The sequence below is a fragment of the Erpetoichthys calabaricus genome, chromosome 5 (assembly GCF_900747795.2).
Source record: "Erpetoichthys calabaricus chromosome 5, fErpCal1.3, whole genome shotgun sequence".
In the NCBI taxonomy this organism is placed as follows: Eukaryota; Metazoa; Chordata; class Cladistia; order Polypteriformes; family Polypteridae; genus Erpetoichthys; species Erpetoichthys calabaricus.
In genome coordinates, this window is record NC_041398.2 from 128716589 (window position 1) to 128736923 (window position 20335).

At 37.3% G+C, this 20335-nt stretch overlaps 2 protein-coding genes across 4 annotated transcripts in view; both read left to right on the plus strand.

The window, feature by feature from the left end:
* spata5 (spermatogenesis associated 5) overlaps positions 1-10443 on the plus strand; it is a 414461-nt gene extending 404018 nt beyond the window's left edge. The window contains exon 16 of the mRNA XM_028802032.2: positions 9500-10443. Within this exon, the coding sequence (XP_028657865.2) occupies positions 9500-9676 (177 nt within the window). The 3' untranslated portion in view covers positions 9677-10443. The remainder of the gene's footprint in view (positions 1-9499) is intronic.
* Positions 10444-13147: 2704 nt separating this feature from the next.
* On the plus strand, positions 13148-19075 carry spry1 (sprouty homolog 1, antagonist of FGF signaling (Drosophila)). 3 transcript variants are annotated; one of them, XM_028802035.2, is made up of 2 exons: positions 13148-13719; positions 16406-19075. In XM_028802035.2, exon 2 carries the CDS (start codon positions 16461-16463, stop codon positions 17424-17426), a length of 966 nt encoding a protein of 321 aa, XP_028657868.1. In that variant the 5' UTR covers positions 13148-13719; positions 16406-16460; the 3' UTR covers positions 17427-19075. The 3 variants fall into 3 exon arrangements, with proteins under 3 accessions (XP_028657868.1, XP_028657870.1, XP_028657869.1); XM_028802037.2 differs by lacking the exon at positions 13148-13719 and adding an exon at positions 13861-14363; XM_028802036.2 differs by lacking the exon at positions 13148-13719 and adding an exon at positions 14631-15004.
* Positions 19076-20335: the final 1260 nt, after the last annotated feature.

The window sequence follows — 20335 nt, forward strand, 5'->3', positions numbered from 1 at the left end:
CAGATTTGATTGATTTCCCTAATCAGTTCACCTTTTTACTTTAGTAGGAAGAATTTTACGTAAGTTGGCACAAATACAGTATGTACTGTATCATGAAATGGTGAGAGCATTGTACTCAGTAGTCAAGAGAACTTTCAGTTGGTGTTTAAGAGGTCAATTAAAGACCATACCAATAAAAGCACTTGCACATCTTCCAAGAACCATACATGTGATAGCTGCTCAGCTGGTGAGGAGGTGTGGTGATATACTGTAGCTGAAGATAAGGTGTGACACAAGGTGTCTTTGAGTATGTTGTGTGGGAAGAACATTTTATATAGAGAGAGAGATCTTAAGGATTTGCACTACATTCATAGGTTTTATACACATTTACTCAAATTCAAGCCCATTGTGTCCTGATTTTTTTGTTCTTTTCTTCTTTTTCTAAGGGCTGTGCTTCCCAAAGAAAGTATAAAGACAAAATTTTTCAAAATCTGCCAAATGTGTGCAAATAAAATTACCCTAACAATCTGTTTCGAATCCGGCAGCCAGCTACATGAATATTACAGTAACATAACATTCTCAATCCTGCTCAGTCCAGTTCAGGATTGAAGGCCTGCATCCTATCGCTGTAACACTTGGTGCAAGACAGGGAACAGCACTGGGAAGGCCACCAGTCCCTCACAAATTCCACTTGTACACACAGACCCACAGGGGTTTATTTACGTTAGACAGTTAACCTGGAAATGAGGAGAACATGAAAACCACAAGGACAAAGACAGAGGTTCAAACTCTGCATTCTGGATCTGTGAAGCAGTGCTGCCCAGGGTATTATAATATTGTTGTTGTGTGTGTATATAATTTATACATTAAAATATTTGACCAATCACTAAAATAAATTGGTTCTGACATTTAGTCAACTAAGAAAATTCAGCTTAATTTCTGGAAAAAAATGAGTACCCTGTCACACTTGTGACAAGAACATCATTAAGGTTACAGTGGTGAATTTCACTTGTCCAGTTTTCAGCTATACCATGCTTTAACATTTTGCCAGTACACAATATAGTAGATTTTTAGTACATCAGGTTTTTAAATAAAGGAAAAAATGGTGTTGACTTTTTATTTTGTATTATCATTTGTCAGTAATAATTATACCTCATATTTTACTAAAATCATGTTTAATGGGATTTACACAAATAAGGTTCACTTTACCTTCTAAAGAATGAAGTATCTATGACATTTGGGCTCAATACTATAAATAAAACCAAAAGAATTTATGCCTTTGGGGAAAATTGCTTTTTGATATTTGATAATGATTTTAGTGTCTAGGACATAATTGTCTATGACAATTTCCTGTTTCACTGGAGTATAAATATGATGTAGCACAGGTGAAGCCAAAGAGGTCACAACTCAAAAAAGAACATAAAACGTAGATTTGCCCAAATTAGGGTAATGGCTACAAAAAACATAATAGGTATTGATTTGAAATTACTAATATGCACAATCAGGGCCAGAGGTTAAAAAAAAAAAACTTTGTAAAGCATGGAATTGTTGGAACACATCTACATATTGCCCTCACGCACAGTGAGGAGGATGCTAAGAGAGGCGAAGAAGAGCCCAAAGATCACAGTTTCACAACTGCAAAGTTTAGTTGAATCTTGGGGTTTTATCATTTCAGAATCAACAATGATATAACACCTCCATAACCAAAAGCTTTTTGGATAAGTTCCACAAAAGTAGCCCTTCCTGAGTCCAAGACACAAATCCTAGCATCTGAACATTGCCAAGCAACATTGGAGTTACACCTGGAATTGTGTGTTGTGGTCAGATAAGACAAAATTTGAGCTTTTTGGACACCCACACAATCATTAGGTTTGGGGGAAAAAAATATAAGGACTGCAGACAAAGAATGGCACCTCATACGGTAAAATATGGTGGTGGCATTTTGATGCTTTGGGGCTGTTTTGCTGCCAGCAATCCAGGGGCTTTTGTTATGGTTAGTGGCATAATGAATTCCATTCAGTACCAGAACATTTTAGCCGAAAATCTGGTTGCTTTTGCCAGAAGGCTGAAACTTGTTTAGGCTCAAAGTATCACTCATTACATGTGTGGTTCTTTTTATATTTTAACTTAAGATCACTCAGTCAATTTTAGGAAAATTTAAAGTCACCTGTTAATGTAATGTCTTTGTGATGTTAAATAAACACTAGAATTCATAAGAGCAACATTAAAATGCCATACTGACCAGCACTGGAAATGCAGGTTATTTCCTGGAGGGGTGATGCTTCAGCACTAACTGAATGAGTTTGGAAGCCACCCACTGTTATTTTTATTTTTGTGGAGGAAAGATTCTTGCATCATTTTATAGCATCTCATAAACAGCACGGCAAAAAGCTGGTGTAAAAAGAAAAAAATGTGTTACATGCTGTCACTTGATGATGTCCATGGAGAAAGTGTTCTCTACCTAACTAGATAACTGGAGACGCCTATGTGTTTGTTGTCATACAACTTTTTTGCTAATATCTAATATCTTGGCTAATATGTAAAATGGGTAGGAAAGGGGTACAACTATTTGTGGTGCTGCCTCACAGTCTAGAATTGTAGCTCAGTTACCCAGTTTGTGTGGAATTTTCACATTCTCCCCATGTCTGCCTATTTTGACCAAGATTGATTAAGTGTGGATCCATGTCAAATTGTTGGTGTTTAAATTAATACATTTTTATTGATGTATATTACAGCCTCAAAAACTAAAATACTCAATGCGTTACATAGGGGTAGGAAAAAGGCCACAAACATGCTGTACATGTACAGGGAAAGTGAATTAGATAATTGGTGGATGTTAAGGGCAGACAAAGAGAAATTTCAAAGTGAATAGCAGTTGCACTTTTGAGGGCCAACATATAAGTAGGTATGCTGCCCTTTGTCTAGGTAAATTTCAAATAATATCAGATGTTATGTTTAAATTGATAAAATATGATGTGTAAAATCTTTTTTGTAGTGTTGCTGTAGCTATGGTCCAAAAACACTCCCAGCAAGGGGATGTTAATTAAAACATGCTACCACATCAAAATATCCAGAAAAAGAGCACTGCATTTTTGGCTGCCATATTTTTAAATGTATGTACTCCGTGTGTGTCTGTTACTGTATGTATATACCCCACATGTGGATAGAATATTCAGCTAATATAATATGTTAAAAATGTAATAGTAAACTGCATAATGTGTTTAGCTCTGTATAAAGAAGCAGCTGTCTAGGATAAATGTGGGCAAACAAAAACCCGAGTTAAAAAAAGAACTCACTTTATTACTCTGTTCAGCTGTAGGGCATCTGGTGGCAAATAAAAGTATCCATGTGCCTTATTTTATTTTCTTTTAAACTATAATGTGCACATTTTGCTAATTAAAATAACCATAAAATGTCAATTTGTGTTTAATCATAGTAAAATGTTAAATATTTACAGAAAATACACATAAAAATGGAAAGTGGAATTGAATACGCACTCACAAGTGTAAATCCGTTTTGCAGATGGGGTGAATTGCTTCACTAAAATTACATCTGGCACACTTTTAAATTTTTTCCTTGATTGTATTTTTTTCTTTTCTTCACAGTCTTAAAATATATAAAATATAATTTTTCTTAACCTTTCAGAACATGGCATAAAATAAGATTCAGTACTTCATAAAGGTGTACAAACGTTTTTGGGGGGGGGTGGAGGTATGAGGCTATAATATTGTCTAAATTTAACAAACACTGCCTGACAATGTCAGTGATGTATATAATTGATTGTTGAAATGATTTATGAATGTGGCAAAGAGCAAATTTGCTATTGTAATAAAATGGTGCATAACTCAGTTCAGCTGCAGAATCTAGCCTGCTAATTTATGAAGCTTGTGACCAGAGCAGACATTCTGTTTCTGGCTTTAGAGCTCAGTGAGTAAAACTCCACTTTTCTTATTTTTACTATTATGTGAGGCACATTCCATTCAGGAGGAGTAATATCATTTATACAGTTAATTATTATTATTAGAAAAACTGAGAAAATAATTAGCATGAATACATATTTCTGAAAATAAAGTTGTAGGTTAATTATTGCACTGTTTGTAGCATACATTTTTTTTTTCAAATCAATATGTTTTGTTAAACCAGATTTATGATATAGTATGACTTTTATGCAAATTATTTAAAAGTGACAACCTCTGCAAAAACAAACTTACTGTGTCCTTACTAATGAAATACAAAATTAAAATAAAGGTTAAATGCCATCTTAGTCAAAGCAATGGCATCAATAAAACCTCTTCATGAAGGCATTCAGTCAAGAAAAACACAAAGCAACCTTCTTTCACTTTATATTTCGAGCAATAAAATATTAGCAAGATCTCATTTGTTCTCTTCCGTTCAAACCAAGTCAATAATCTCAACATCCTGCTTAAAGGCAAAGGCTTTAGTGTAAATAAAGTAACTATGATATTTACAGGATCTTTTTTTCCCCTTCATTCTACGCCATGTTACAAGGAAAAACCATTTCCTGACATCTGGCTTGCACCTGCCCACCCAAGACAGCCAGCTTTGTTTAACAGTGACATGTTTAATTTTACATACTGATTACAAAAAATGTCACACTTTGGAAGGCAAGAAGTTGGTTCATTCTGAGCTGGTATGCTTAATTTATGTCTCTCGTGCCTTTTATCTGGATGCTTGAGGATTGAGAGCAATCTAAAAGAAATAGAACTTTAAAACATGTTGCTCTACAGAGGAATGTGCTTAGTGCTGATGACCAGGATTTGTCAGCTTGACACCATATGGTATGGCTCTTTTACTAGTTTTAAAATTGCTTTACAGACACATACTATTAACTGAGTCACACTAAATAGATGTTTTTCAGCTAATTTATTGTCATGCTATATTTCACTAGCAGTGCATGTTATGTTTATAATTTGTACACTATTCTTAGTTCTGTGATGCAGAAGTTCACATAAACAAAGCCAGCGACTGGGTTTACAAACATTAAAGGCCCTGCAGAATTCTGGAAAAAGGTCTTTTGGACAGATGAGACAAAGAGTAACCTGTATTAAATTGATAGCAAACACAAAGTGTGGAGATGAAAAGGAACTGCCCAAGATTCAAATAATACCACCCCATCTGTTAAACATGGTGGTGGGGATGTTATGGCTTGGGCATGCATAGCTGCCACGGGTACTGGCAAACTTTGTCTTCATTTATGATGTAACTGCTAACAGCAGTTGCACAATAAAATCTGAAGTGTATAGAAACATCTGCTCAATTTCCAATAAAATGCCTGCAAGCTCATTGTTTCCAGTTCAATGGTTGCTCTTCCTTGAAACACTTTTGTTAAGTGCTAACCACTGCATTCTGGGAGCACAGTTTTGGAGATCCTCTGACCCAGTCATCTAGCCATCACAAATTTGGCTCTCGTCATGTCACTCAAATCCTTATGCTTGCCCATTTTTCCTGATTCCAAACACATCACCTTCAAGAACTGACTGTTCACTTTCTGCCTTAATGCATCATACCCCTTGACAGGTTTCATTTTCACAAAATAATGTTATCCACTTTCAGCTGTCAGTGGTTTTAATGTAGTGGCCGATCGATGTATGTATGTATGTGTGTGTGTGTATATATATATATATATATATATATATATATATATATATATATATATATGGAAGAGAAGGTCTGTGATACGGTTTGCATATTTGCAGTTGGAGATCCACAAAGGGAGAAAAAACGAATCACGTATCATAAAATAGTTTTATTCCTGAGCTTTCAACCCCTATCAGGGGTCTTCATCAGAGGATAATGCTTAGACTTACAAGAATCAAAGGCAATATAGAGCAACACATTCAGTATGGGTTGGGGGTGGAGGTGACTAAGTCAGTATGATCAAGGGGGGGGGGGGGTTGTATAGTTTAATTAATGTGTATATGTCCTTCTTAAGTTGGCATATGCTGGGTTTATGTCCAAGTGTCTGTTGATGGCGTTTTCATCTGATAGCTAAGCATTATCCTCTGATGAAGACCCCTGATAGGGGTTGAAAGCTCAGGAATAAAACTATTTTATGATACGTGATTAGTTTTTTCTCCCTTTGTGGATCTCCAACTGCAAATATATATATATATATATATATATATATATATATATATATATATATATATATATATATATTTATATACAGTGGAACCTCGGTTCACGACCATAATTCATTCCAAAACTCTGGTCGTAAACCGATTTGGTTGTGAACCGAAGCAATTTCCTCAATAGGATTGTATGTAAATACAATTAATCCGTTCCAGACCAGACGAACTGTATGTAAATATATATATTTTTAAGTTTTTAAGCACAAATATAGTTAAGTAAACCATAGAATGCACAGCGTAATAGTAAACTAAATGTAAAAACACTGAACAACACTGAGAAAACCTTGAACAAGAGAAAACTAACACTGCAATAGTTCGCGCTATAGCGCTACCAACCGCTGGCTAAAAACACTTTTTGTTAATGAGTTTTAAGCACAGGGAAAAAAAATGAACATTTGAAAAAATCCGTAATTTAATAAACCACCAAGAAAAGTAACATTGCAACAATGCACACTACGAACCGATCGCTGTAAACAGAAGTGAAAACAAAATCAAGCCCTGTGCATTCTTTAACTGCCTTCCTACCTTAAGCATCCATCCCCCTCTCTCTCACGCTGCCTGTGTGTGTGCACGCGTCTCTCTCGCTCTGCCTGTGTGTGTGCATGCGCGCGTCTCTCTTGCTCTGCCTGTGTGTGTGCGCAAGTCTCTCCCGGGCTGCCTGTGTGTGTGCTCTCTCTCTCTCTCACGCTGCCTATGTGTGTATGCGCTCTCTCTCGCGCTGCCTGTGTGTGTGTGTGTGTGTTCTCTCTCTCGCACTGCCTGTGTGTGTGTTCTCTCTCTCTCGTTGCACAGGAAATGCACAGGGAGAGACTGAACATGTACAAACCGAAAGGGGAAACTGGCTTGTTCGTATACCGAGTGTGTGGTCGTGAACCGAGGCAAAAGTTTGGCGAACTTTTTGGTCGTAAGTCGATTTGTACGTGTACTGAGACGTTTGTGAACCGATGTTCCACTGTATATATATATATATATATATATATATATATATATATATATATAGTAGAAGATGGGGGGCGCCACTGAGCCGCAAAACACTAGACACACCACACCAAAATAGTCCCAGGTACAAAAATAAAGGTTTTTGTTTTCATAAAATACTTTATTACAAGCCAATTCCACAATCTTGTAATAAATACTCCTCCTCTTCCTCCTCCTCCTCCAGGGGAGCTTTGACTCCTGACTCTGACTCACTGGAGGAGGCTGGATGGCTCCCTTTTTATATCAGACCTGGGAATACTTCCAGTAGTGGGGCGCAGTCCAGCAGAAGCACTTCTGGGTCAGACAGAAACCTCCTGAAACAAGGAATCCTTCTCCCCACAGTGCCTTCTGGCTGTCCCCAAGGACTTCAACCGAGTTGTCCATCAGGACTACGATTCTCATGTCTTTACTGGGTATTATATTGGGGAAGGAACTGCTCTTTATATCCCAACTACTCCCTACTGCCCACTAATTTCTCCTTTTGCATGGGATATTGATTCAGCCCCATCCCGGACGAGTTATGCCACTGTCCTTCCATTACGGCATCCCAGTCGAGAAAGGGTCCAGCACAGGATTTGCATATACAATATATAACTACAGTTTATCTGTCATTAGTAAACAAATGTTATAAATAGCCAAGCATCACCACTTTACGACCTTATTTGTGTGAACTGCAGTGGGATGTTTGTGTCTTTAATTGTCCTGTATGGCCATCAAGAGAGCTGAAAGATTTAATGTCATGTTATCACAGTGGCAAGTTAATATTTCAAAGATTTAACAATTCTGTAGAACGCTTAAAGGTAAACTGTTCAGATTATCTTATTTCTATCATGAATATCAGCAGTTTGTTGTTAGATATGACAATAATAAAATGCAAGTAAATCATTAACAGTAACTTCTCTATGTAATCAGTAGACAAATAATAAATGGTTATTATGATTCATTATATGCACATGCCTGATAATAGAATTTTTATTAGCTGTACAGCACATTATCGCATAATGTCTGAAATGTAAAGTGGATTATCCTAAAGCTTTAAGGCCAAAAAAAAAAAAAAACTCCAAACTGAATCAAGCAACTAATGCTGTGGACTGGCAATGATCTCATATTTGATTGGAACAAAGGTTGGTTACAACCGTCAATGAACAAACAACCATTGTTAAAAAAAGAATCACAGTTGTAACAGTCCTTGCTCAAAAACAGGTACAACAGGGCAGAGAAACTTCCTCTGTTTGACACAAGGGAAGACTAAAAATATTTAAAACATTTTCCCTAATTTCTAGTAGGATATTAAAACAAAGCAAGGAGATGAGAGCAATGGGGCCTATTAAATATAAACTAGTGCCTGCCATTTAAGTTGTAGCATACAGGATGAAATATATTTGTTTGTTAATAAATTATTTGCTGCATGAATTCAACCAGTCATGTATTAATCCTGGTCCAGTCACTGCCTGCCTGTTCTCAGTATGCATGTGCAAGTATTTCCATGTAGTGTGACAATTTCCTAGATCTCAAATAGACATGTTATTTTACTTTGCAAAACTAAATTAGCTCGATGTGTGAAAGTTAGTGTGTGCATTAGTCCTCTGTGATAGACTGCTGTCACATCTAACAGTGGTCCCTAAGAAGTTCTAAATGATACTGGAATAATTACTGGCTTCCCTCAACCCTAACATGGAGGCAGCTCAGATATGGATGATATGTTGTGTACTGTGTAGATATTTAACTACACCTATAAAATTAAATTGCTGAATTGACAATACTACTGTTGCTTGCCAGTAGGGGGCAGACTGACAAAATGATTGTACAACACCCTCATAAATGCTACATTTTTTAAGTTGTTCTGACAACCATATTTTTGTCTAAAGCATTTTTCCTGACACCTTTGGAAAAACTCACATTTAAAAATGAAGCAGAAATTACAGTATATAAGGAATATCAAAAATATATACTCAAAAAGATTGCATATTCATAGTGTGCATACATTTTAATGTGAATCAACATTATGTGATATGGACTTTCAAGAATGTTAACTGGGCCTCCGTTTAATAGATGTACACACACTCCTAGTGCTGAAGAAACCAAACACATTGAAGCCATATGCTACATAATGAGGATTGCTTTGGAGAAATCTGTGATATCAATAAATTGGGGAAAAGTGGTAGCCGGGGTAGATTTAGCCATTACTCTGCCTATCTGTTTTGTATACCTGCTTCACCCATTTAAGGCTTGGGCGTAACTGAAGTATGAACCCTTGAAGAATGTGTTCTTTATTTTTGATTTATTTTATACATGTTGTGTGCATTTTGACACACCCTCCATAGATATTGTTTATCATCTTCAAACCATGTTAAAAACGACTAATTGCTACTATTTCTGTTCTCTTCCAGATTACAGCACTGTGTAAAGAAGCCGCCCTCCTGGCATTACAGGAGAATATTGAAGCAAAAACTATCCTAGCAAAACATTTTCATCATGCCTTAGAAATTGTGACTCCAAGAATCCCAGATTCCCTCATTCAGTTTTACAACACATATGCAAGTGAAAGTGGTTTACATGCGCTCTGATGATATTATAAAATTCCTTATTATGTTTAATACTAACATTCAAATGGATCCTACAGATGAACAGGCACTGATGATTTGGCAGTACTGGTCATTCTTTAGCTGTTCAAAATTGTACATAAAGTTAGCAGCTTATCACTCACTAAGCAGTATCATAACCATTTACCAAACAGAGAGAATGCAGTTACTGTAATATGACACATTTAAGTACATGTAAGTACATTTCAGATTTCAGTTAAATAGTTACATGTGTTGTCAATAAAAATTTCTGTATAATTGAAAGCCATGTGGAATTCTGCAGTATTACAGGTCTTGCTAGTCACTATCAAGTGTCAGATATGAAATGTTTAAATACAGGCTTTTTTTTTTGATCAGTGAGTGGTTGTTAAGGTTTTATTGGAGTGCCTTTTTCACTAATAAATCAATCAGTTGGTTTACATCCTTGTGAACAAAATTATTTGTTTTATATGTTTGGAAAATATTAAAATGTTTTACATTAAAAATATGAAACTTAAATTGTGTTTTGTTCTTTTTTTTTCTTCTTCTGTGTATGTTATCTGCGACTGAAAGGCTGCAAGTCCTAAAAAACGGGATCTGAATAATGGGCTATAACACTGCACATGGAACATGCTTCAATGCAGCTTTCTTGCTTTACATAGGAATTACAGTTTAGAGGTGTGACAGCATGTGATATGCCTTACCTGACGTCTTTCTATTCAAAGAACTCTGATAAAGGACACTACTTCACGGTACATGTCATTGTTTCAAAGTGTGTGTAAAATTTTAAAGCACTTAAATTTTCCTAATAGCGTGCCTACTCTTACTCTTTGTGTTTGGTATACTTTATGATTGTGTCTTTGACAATAAAAATTATATGAATTTAATGACTTGAAAAATGTTTCACCCTTTTTCGTTCTGTTTTTTGCTAATATAATCGTTGAATAATAATATGTGCACGCATTCTCCGTCCAGGGCTGGTCCCTGACTTACGTTCAGTAAAGCCTGAATGTTCTGTAAACTGAATAAGCGGGTTAGAAAACTGATAGATGGATTAACAAAAAATTACGTTTTTCTCAGGAGACTTGTAAGCACGTCTGGAAACATCCTAAACTTTTTACCAGGGGTTTAACGGCACATCTTTCAATAATGCGTTTTATACATATTAAAATGTCATAATATATCGGGGTTTACCTGGTGTTTTCCTAGTGTGCGTACCACAGTTATCTGTCAGTCCATGCGGGCGTACGCTGTGCAAATGTTACATGAAGGTAAAGTGTCGCACGTGCATTTAAGTAGGTTGTATCGATTGTTTCACGTCGAATTTTAAATGGTGTTCTGTGTTTAATCCATTTTAATAGATGAGGTTTCTAGGTTTGTGGTTAATATTTAACCGTTAACGCGTAAGCTTAATATGTTCCCTAGAATTTCAAGACAATATTTGACTTGCATTTAGCTGAAATAAAACGTTTTCTTTGGTAGAATTTGGGGCTCTCTGTATTCATTAAATGTGCTCGAAGTATCGTGCAGTTAATCCTGTAGACCCTCATCAAAAAACTGAGCGGAATAACGCTAAAATGTTAGAAAAGTATCGATGAGTTTAAAATTACTATAAGGATATAGAAAAATATCCATCCTCACCCAAAGCACTATTTAAAACGAATATGACCGGGTTATGCTCAATTTATTAATCTGGTATGTGTATATATATATATATATATATATTGTATTATAATAGACTATACAAAGATGGTAAAAATAAGATCTGATTGATTTTCAATTAGTAAGGGCATTTTCAAAGCCTTTATTTAAAAATATACATTCGCACACACAAACACATAAGCCCTCTTAACCGTAAATTGAAGCATTTTTAAAGATTCGTATGTTTAAGTAACTTGCAAGTTTCCTGATTTATGAAAATGATTACATCATTATTGGATTTTTTTAACAAAGTGTGATAAAAGTCTTCTGTAAAGCCGCACGATAAGCGGGTCGTTCACATCTGGAAATCAGTGCTAGTGAATCTAAACGGAACAGCCCTAGGACTTCATCTGGTTTTACTTCACCGGGTCATTAATTAACGTAGCTTTCCTTGATGTGTGTTTAACTTGAGATTTTTGTTTTTTAGGATTTTTTTTTTTTATTTCTCTCTCTCCCTCTCTCTCTTTCTTTTGGGGTGCAAAGCTATTTTATGCAATATGCATATGGTAAACTAAAATGTATGCGTTTAAAATGCGTGCTACATTTATTTTATTTTATTTACGTATAATTTTAGACCAAGTGAATACATTCAAATAATTGTTGGTGGAAGGAAGTCATAGAAGCGACTACTTATCATTAGTCTGGAGACGAGTGATAAAATCGCTAATTATAGTAATGAATGGGCGATTTCCTGTGGCAGCCTAATTTAGCGCTGACCATTTCATATATATATATATATATATATATATATATATATACACATACATACAGAGAGAGAGTCGTCTGTGCAGAAATATATAACTTGTACCTTGTGGTAGTAGTTCGGAGTCTAATGGAAGCTACCTTCATTAAAGTAACGATTTGCAGTCGTATCAACAGTGTCAAATTTTGAACGGCGTTTATTAGATTTTGTTACACTATTCAATACAAAAAGAACAAACATGTTTTTAAGATAATTTAACTTTATTCAGAGTGTCGAAATAATTATACTCAGAATTATTACAGATAAATATGTTTTACACTTCTCTGCTTGACTTCTGAAAGGTTCAGTATTCTGGTTACAAGTAGCGCTAGAATAAAAAGCAAATATCCCCTCGTTTACCATATGAATAGAAGTGACTGACTTTGTACTGAACTTCCCATTCTAATGGATCCGGATGTAATGCATCCTCGACACCAATCAAACCAGACAGACGAGGACTGAATGGAGCCATCTTCTTGTTTTTCCACAGCCGCAGCGGCGGCTTTTAAGGTGGTTACAGAGTTTCTCAACGCACATCCGCAGCCGTATTCCTGGAAAGACCCTGGGGTGTCAGGTGTGAGAAAGTTGACTAGACATTGCTTGATTAAATTAGGGCTGATGTGTCCTAAACGGGACACAAACGTGTTTCAACATATTTTAGTTAACTATAAGTGTTTTTAAAAGTAAACACAGTAGTAAACTTTCCCATACCTGGTTCTCGTCATCAGAATTATAGCCACGCGTGAATGCGTCGTTGAAAACAACATGCATATACTATTATGTGTGTCGTCTGTCTGGTCATTTAACTACATTAATGGTGTCTGCTTTTTCAAAGATAAGGCACGATTATAACGGAATCACGCAGTCCGCCAAACGCTCTTACACCGTTACCTAATAGAGAAAATCCACCTTAATGAATCACTATTTCCCCAGCCACCGCCTCCTACCCAACTCCGCCTTCTCTTTCTCACGTGTCCAATTGGGGGCGAGCGGATGCGATATATCCTTTTTCAGTACGTGTAGCAGCCAATGGGAAGATAAGATGCGAACAAACACAAAGGTCGAGGTTCTCATTCATTCAGTGTTCTACACAGAGCCGCGAGGAGGAGGTGCAGAAGCTTGGAGGCAGGCTGCAGCAAGAAGCGTAGTAAAAACAACGATCCGCCAGAGATTCGATTGTCTCGGCTTTAAACTCTATACGACCTAACGGCTGAAGCCCAAACTTGGATGTATTTATGTCTGACTTATATGTCAAAGCGTGTCGTTTTTGTAAGTAAGGGCAAACGGTTATTATTATTTTTTTGCTAGCCGCTAAACTCCTGCGATCTCAGATTTTGAGCTGGACTTGCAAAAAAGAGTGAGTGCCTGTTGTCGCACTGGGGAGAAATAACGTGGATTTAACCCAGCTGAGCGTTTTGCTCTGAAAGTTTTTTTTGTAAATGATATATTGGAAAAAAGTGGAAATTGGTTCCTCCTGTTGGATGTACAGTCATCATTTTGTTTTGAAAACGCTTTGATTTTTTAATGCGTGAAGGCACTTTTCTGGGCTGGATATTACTCGGTACATCGGCCAATGGATTTTCGCGTCATGGAAGGTTGCAAATAGGTAAGCCTTACTTCTTTTTGCTCTGTTTATGAGTCTCCTTGCAGATCGTGATCTGACAGGGCTGCGCCAAAAGAAACTGTAAGCTTTTAAATTACCAATGTGTTGCGGTATTTGGGACTGCATTCGACATATTAGCATTAGTCTCAATCAGTGTATTTGTTCTTGAAAACGCAAGCAAACCTGAACATCTAAACACGTACACATACATTGTACAGATAAGAGACATGAGACATTATAAAAAGGCCGCCCTCCTGCGGTAACTCGCCAGCTTTTCAGGCCCAGCCTCCCTGTTTTGGCTCTTGTTTTCATTCATAACTTTCCCCTCTCCGTCTGCGTCCCCTGGACCTGTTTATTAATCGCGATCACAGAGGGGCGCAGCTCCACCATTTTAGTCTAGGTGAAACGTGATGCCGTGCTGAAGCTGTTGAGGAGGGGGATATGTACAAGAAATATTAATACGGAGAAAGTCGCGTGTACTTTCTGAGGTGTCCTCCTTTGGAGAGACTGGCGCACTTCGATAAATTCGTATCAACCATTTACAAAAGTAAAGTAAGGCGAATTTTGTACCAATCGCACTTCAGGCAGTTTGAAGGTTCGGTGCGCTTAGAGGGTTTAGTTTCGTGGTCGCAGATGTCACGCATAAGGTAAGCTGTACACCTTTGCTTTCTCCTGTCTGCATGCGAGCAAGTTGAAAGCTTTACCTCTTAACCAGCCTTAATGCACTAGTGTCTCTGTAGTTTTGTGTTGCTCGAACGTTGATGCGATCGTCTGCATCCTTACTTCGTTTTAATTCCTCACCGCCTTCCCCTTTGAACGGGTCGTGCACGGATCGAGTCCGCTAGAAGACTAGTTTCGAACCCAAATGTGGCATTAGCATTTTTTTCAGTACCCCGTTTCCATTCTCTAAGGGCATTTCTCACTCTGTTGCGTTGCATCCTTCCGGAGTGCTGACCTTTGCTGCTGAAGAATCGCTTGCCAAGGCAGAAAACGATGGTAACGAGCTTGTGCCCCATCCACTCCCCAGGTGCACGCTCGCGTGTCCCTCCGGAGCCGCAGGCGTCGCCGCGAGACTCGCCCGCTCACCTGTTTTTGCGCGCCCTTCGTTTAACCCTTTGCTGTCACGGTGCACACGCTACCTGTTGGACTTGATCAACAGCCGACTGGGGCATTCGGCGGGAAGGGCTCGGAGGGCCGAAGCCAGGGAGTGTGCGTTAAAGACGAAAAGACGGTGGCTGGACCGGGGAAGACCTCAGCCATGTTGGTGACGGCTTTGAGATCGACCACCGTAAGTCTAGCATTAAGTTGCCTTAACAAACTAAAATGTCTATTTTCATACGTTGCTTGTATTGCTGCATTTCTCTCGTTTTCTCTGCGTTCTTGTCTTTGGAAGAGTTTCACGCCTGGCACTTTTTGGATAACCGCAGTAAGTAGATGCATATCCACGTGTGTAGCTTATCTTGATGTGCTGCTCAAGAAGAACATTATCACCCCCAAAGTAAACTAGTCAGCCTAATACGCATCAAAACATCTAATCCCCTTAGAGCTAGCGACAGTTTCCGCAGTTTTCTTAAATCGCATGCTCGGCAAGTGGGGGGGAGTTTTTTTTTCCCCAAAACGGGATACTTTTAGATTTAATTGGGAAACAGAAATTATTACATTCTTAGGGTTTTAAAGAAAGGTTTTCGGATCGTGCAAAACAGGCGGAATATCATTCGGGAATTCTTTCAAAATTGTAGGACTTCAGAGCTCTGCCCGTGCACTCATGTAGTTGGGGGAAACAAGTGATTCTTCTCAAAAGGATTTACACCAATCGTTCATTTTAATATAAAATGTATATTTGAAATAGGAAAAAATCGAAAATGTTGATTTAGAGAGCTCTGTGTATTTCCTTTCTTTTTTTCATATAAGGTTTATTGGTTTATGTCTGCATGAATTAAAGCCAAGACAAAACGGAGAATGCTAGAAAATTAACATAGGAACACAACGCTTTAACGATTTCCCCCTTCTGTCTTTGCTTGCACAGTGTATGGATTTTTATTTTTCAGTTTGCATTTTAAGTAGCTCATTTTGTTTAAGTAGCTCGTTTTGTCCAGTACTTTGTAAAATGTGAATACATGCAGTAATTATTTGTTTATATGAATTACAACAAGAAACGTGGAGTCCTTTCTGAGCCATGTCAATTTTACAAGAGTGTTAAAGACCAATAAAGTTCTTCAGAGGTTCGTTGGTATGAAAAGAGAGTCAATTCTCCTACTTTCCAGGAACCTTATTCTTAAATATAAGTTGTTATTGTTGGGCCCATTGAGTGGTTAAGTGTGTCATATTCCTTCAAAACCGTTTCTTTCTATCCACCAAGTGACATTAGTTTTGTTAACCTGAACTTGTTTGATACTGGAGTTTTCCTTTAAAAACAACAGTGCATGCAATTGTGGAATTTTGTCCGCAAAAATGCAGGCCCGTTTCAAGACCTTATTTATCATATTGTTGTTTTTTTATTGTTTTAGAATCAAAATATTATATTTCTAAAGTATGTATAAGCATTTTATTTTCAAAGCAGATTTTTCTTAAACCTTTTGAAGTAGTGTTTTACCAGTGAACACTTTTCCTGATGCATGTCATGTCAGATGTTTACCAAGTTTTTTTTTTTTTTTTTTACATTTTTTATTTCTCTGCTTCTTCTGTATAGGATCTCCGATGCATGCCAATTCCACAGTGAATGTCGGTAGTTGTGATCACCTCAGATGGAGCCCCAAAGTCAGCATGGCAGCGGCGGTTCTTTAGTTGTGATCCAGCAGCCTGCCTTAGACAGCAGGCAGAGATTTGATTATGAAAGGGACCTTCAACACACAGCCATTCTTTCCTTGGAGCAAATTAAAGCTATCCGCTCAAACAATGAATATACAGAGGGACCTTCTGTGGTGCGAAAGTCCACTCCAAGGACAGTACAGAGGGCAGAGAAGCACGAGAGAACTCATGAAATAATACTGATTAATGTGAATAACAACTATGAACATCGTGCTTCTACCCAAGCTGGACATATGGGCCCTACATATGGCATTCGAGCACCTACCCTGAGCCGATCCACAAGCACAGGCAGCGCAGCAAGCTCAGGCAGTAACAGTAGTGCTTCTTCAGAGCAAGGACTCCTGGGACGCTCCCCACCAACAAGGCCCAGCTCTGGATACAGACCAGATAAGGCCGTGCGGACACAGCCAACGTCTTCAGCTTTGAAAGAGGACATGCTTAAAATTCCTGGGAAAGAGGATATCACAAAGCACCAGTTTATCTGTGAACAGTGTGGAAAGTGCAAATGTGGGGAGTGCACTGCGCCCAGGACCCTGCCTGCTTGCTTGACTTGTAACCGGCAGTGCTTATGTTCAGCTGAAAGCATGGTGGAATATGGCACCTGCATGTGTTTAGTAAAAGGGATTTTTTACCACTGCTCAAATGATGATGAAGGGGACTCGTGTGCAGACAATCCTTGCTCTCTCTCCCAGTCTCACTGCTGCTCTAGGTTCATGTGCATGGGATTAATGTCTCTGGTGCTGCCTTGTTTGATCTGCTATCCTCCAGCTAAGTGCTGTGTTAAAGTGTGCCAAGGCTGCTATGATCGGGTAAATCGGCCCGGCTGCCGTTGCAAGAACTCCAACACTGTCTACTGCAAACTGGAGAGCTGCCCCACCAGATTACAGAGCAAGCCTTCTTGATTATGGTTACAGGAAGAGACTTGGCTAACCAACACACACCCTCTTTTTTTTTTTTTTGCAACAAATATGGAGTATGATACCACTTTGTTGTCTCTGAGCCCTTCTTGTTTTACAAGCCAGTGTTTGCCTTACATTGTTGTGTTGTCTACAGCTTCACTGATATGCATTGTAAAGTTCTTATTTGAGTTTGGGCAGGAGGGCAGTAGCAGTTGGTCATATGCTTATGATTTCAGATATGACCGACTTATTGCTAAACCTGTGAAGATATGTCTAGGCAACTATGTAGCTGTTACCAATTTTCTACCATAAGCTTCTGAACTTTTGCTTAGAAGTGTGAAATGTTACGTGGCTAATTTCTTCCCAGCAATGTTTAACTTTTGTATTTTTATTTATGTGTTCAGAGTTGGTTTTCCTTCCCATTGTCTAAAACTTTCACCTTGTTATCTTTTAAGAGCCACGGTTATGGCATTTGTGTTTTGTAAATTTATTGTAAAAATGGCAAAGTTGAATTCTGACTATTTTTTAAGAAAATGTCTGTTAAAACATTTTTGTTTGTAAAGAATATTTATTACGTGAAGCTCTATTATTTTATGATATTTATTACAAAAGACTGTTGTGAAATTTTACTCATGTCTGAATATAACAAAATATCAATACTTACTGAAAAATTAAAGGGTGGCACAAAAGAATTCATATGTTAACTATAATGCAGAAATATATTAATTAATGAAAACAAAAACTTGTCCTGTGTCCTTAATTTATTTGGAAGTACCTTATAACATGTAGTTCCTTTGAAGTGTTTCAAACCCATTATATAATGTTGGGGTTTAAGGAATAATCAAACGGCTCAGCTTTACTAAAAGATAGGCTTACTTTAGTCCTTGTCTTTGTGCTTAATTACTATAGAAGAAGTGTCCTAATTAATAAAGGGAAGAGAAGTTCCTTTCATTTAAAATAATCACAAAATGTAAGGCCAGTATAAAGTACTTTACATTCCCGGCTGGGTTTAGTTAATCTGATCAGGCCCACACCTATTATGACAACAGTAAAGTGTAAGACGCAGAACATCAAAGGATTGTTTTTGGATCATCAGTCTAATGGTAGGTTTACCTAATGTGAATAGTCTGAAGCATCAGCATATAATACAGTCGATATTAAATGTCTTCCATGGAGACTTGTTGGCATTTCAGATTGCATCATGATTACTGTATTAGCCTTTTTTCCCCTGACGTTCGTTGTACTTCTTAAACTTCCGTTAAGAGTAAAACTGTTCAGTTTATAATATTTATTGGAAAGAGCTCCCCTACATTGAATTTAACTCTATATTTGCCAAATGTAGGGCCTCTGGCCTTTCATGATAGATTTTCTGCTTTGTTGCAAATACTGTAGTAATGTAATAAGACCTCAACCACTATATGTCTCCTGCAAAACTGCACTTTTAAATTAGTGATTACTGTACTCTTCATATATACAGTATAATCTCCATTGTACACTAATTCAACAGACTGCTCATCAACTTTTAGCTTTTTCATCATGCATTTCTGTAGTTTATTTTCTGATAAACACTGTCACATAATTTGAACAACTAAATAATAACCTCAGACGAGCTTTGGCTTTTCCATATTTAAATTTTATTTCCACTGTGTACCTACTGATGTTTCTGTATGTTTCCATACTTTACCATTGGCACTTTTTTTCTTTTAGGATTTTACATTAATATGAAATGGTGTTGCCTTCAAAATTTTGAAGAAGTTTGACTTTTTAACCTGAAAAGCATTACTATTTGTGTATTACTCTACAGTTCCATTTTTATGACAGATTTGGACAAGTTTCTGTGGTTGTTTAATTTTTCAAGCTAAATTGAATTTAAAATGTGTTTTAACAGGAAAAAACCTATATGCTATTCAATTTTGATGACATGCATTTTATGTGAAAATGTGTTTGCTTACTTCCCACACAATACAAGTGTAATATTTGCAACTCTAGTAAATCATGGTTTAAATAACTACATTCCCAGAACAACCCATGACACCACAGCGACTTTTAAATTCTGTTGTCTTTTAAGAACCAGACTTGGTTTTTTGGGTCATTGCATTTCTTTTCTGTCCTTTAAGCTCATAGACTGAAAAACTGTATATGGTCATTTGTTTAAGGTGAAATGGCTCATGAATGATAAAGTTCTGGACATTTCAAAAATGTCTACAGTTCATTTCCTGTATACAGTTTACAAAAAAACTAAATTTTTAATGTCCAGTTCATTTTTGGGGCACCAAGCACAGATACATTATTCCTTTGGGTCCAGCCCAGTAATCACTTGAGTGTTTTTTTACCAGCAAGGATATTTATCTTTATTACTTAACGCACAAATAATTGGCCTTTCCTGAAGTTTAAATTGCTGGCAGGATGGATCTGAAAAAAGTGGCTTTGTTAATTAAACATTGAGTGCTGCCAATGCCCTTAAATAACTATCGCTAGCATTATTTATTACATATCATTTGGCATACTTCTATATATCCTAGACGACTTACCACTTTAAAAATACAATTGGTTACATTTAATTTATTTTCCAATTGGATTATGTTCAGGTGAAGTGACTTGCTCTCATGGTCTAACTGTTTCAGTAGTAGCATTTGAACTCACAGTGTTGGAAGTCCATACCCTTAACCACTACATCACACTGCCCAAGCATAGTTTGGTGTGCTGTTGGATTCATTATGATGAAGAGGCTTAATGCCAGTGGCCCTGTGTTTAGCACTGCTGTTCCATGGGTCCAGCATCCTGAGTAAGACTCTTGCATGTGGTTGTTGTCATTGTGGCAGATGCACATTACCCTGTGTCTGAGTGGTTTACCTGCGATCATTCTGATTCCAAAAGATGTCAATTTTAAATTAATTGGCAATTCCAAGTGT

Bases quoted from the DNA above. Each gene is read 5' to 3' on its own strand.
- spry1 (XM_028802035.2), top strand. From the start codon at position 16,461: ATGGAGCCCCAAAGTCAGCATGGCAGCGGCGGTTCTTTAGTTGTGATC.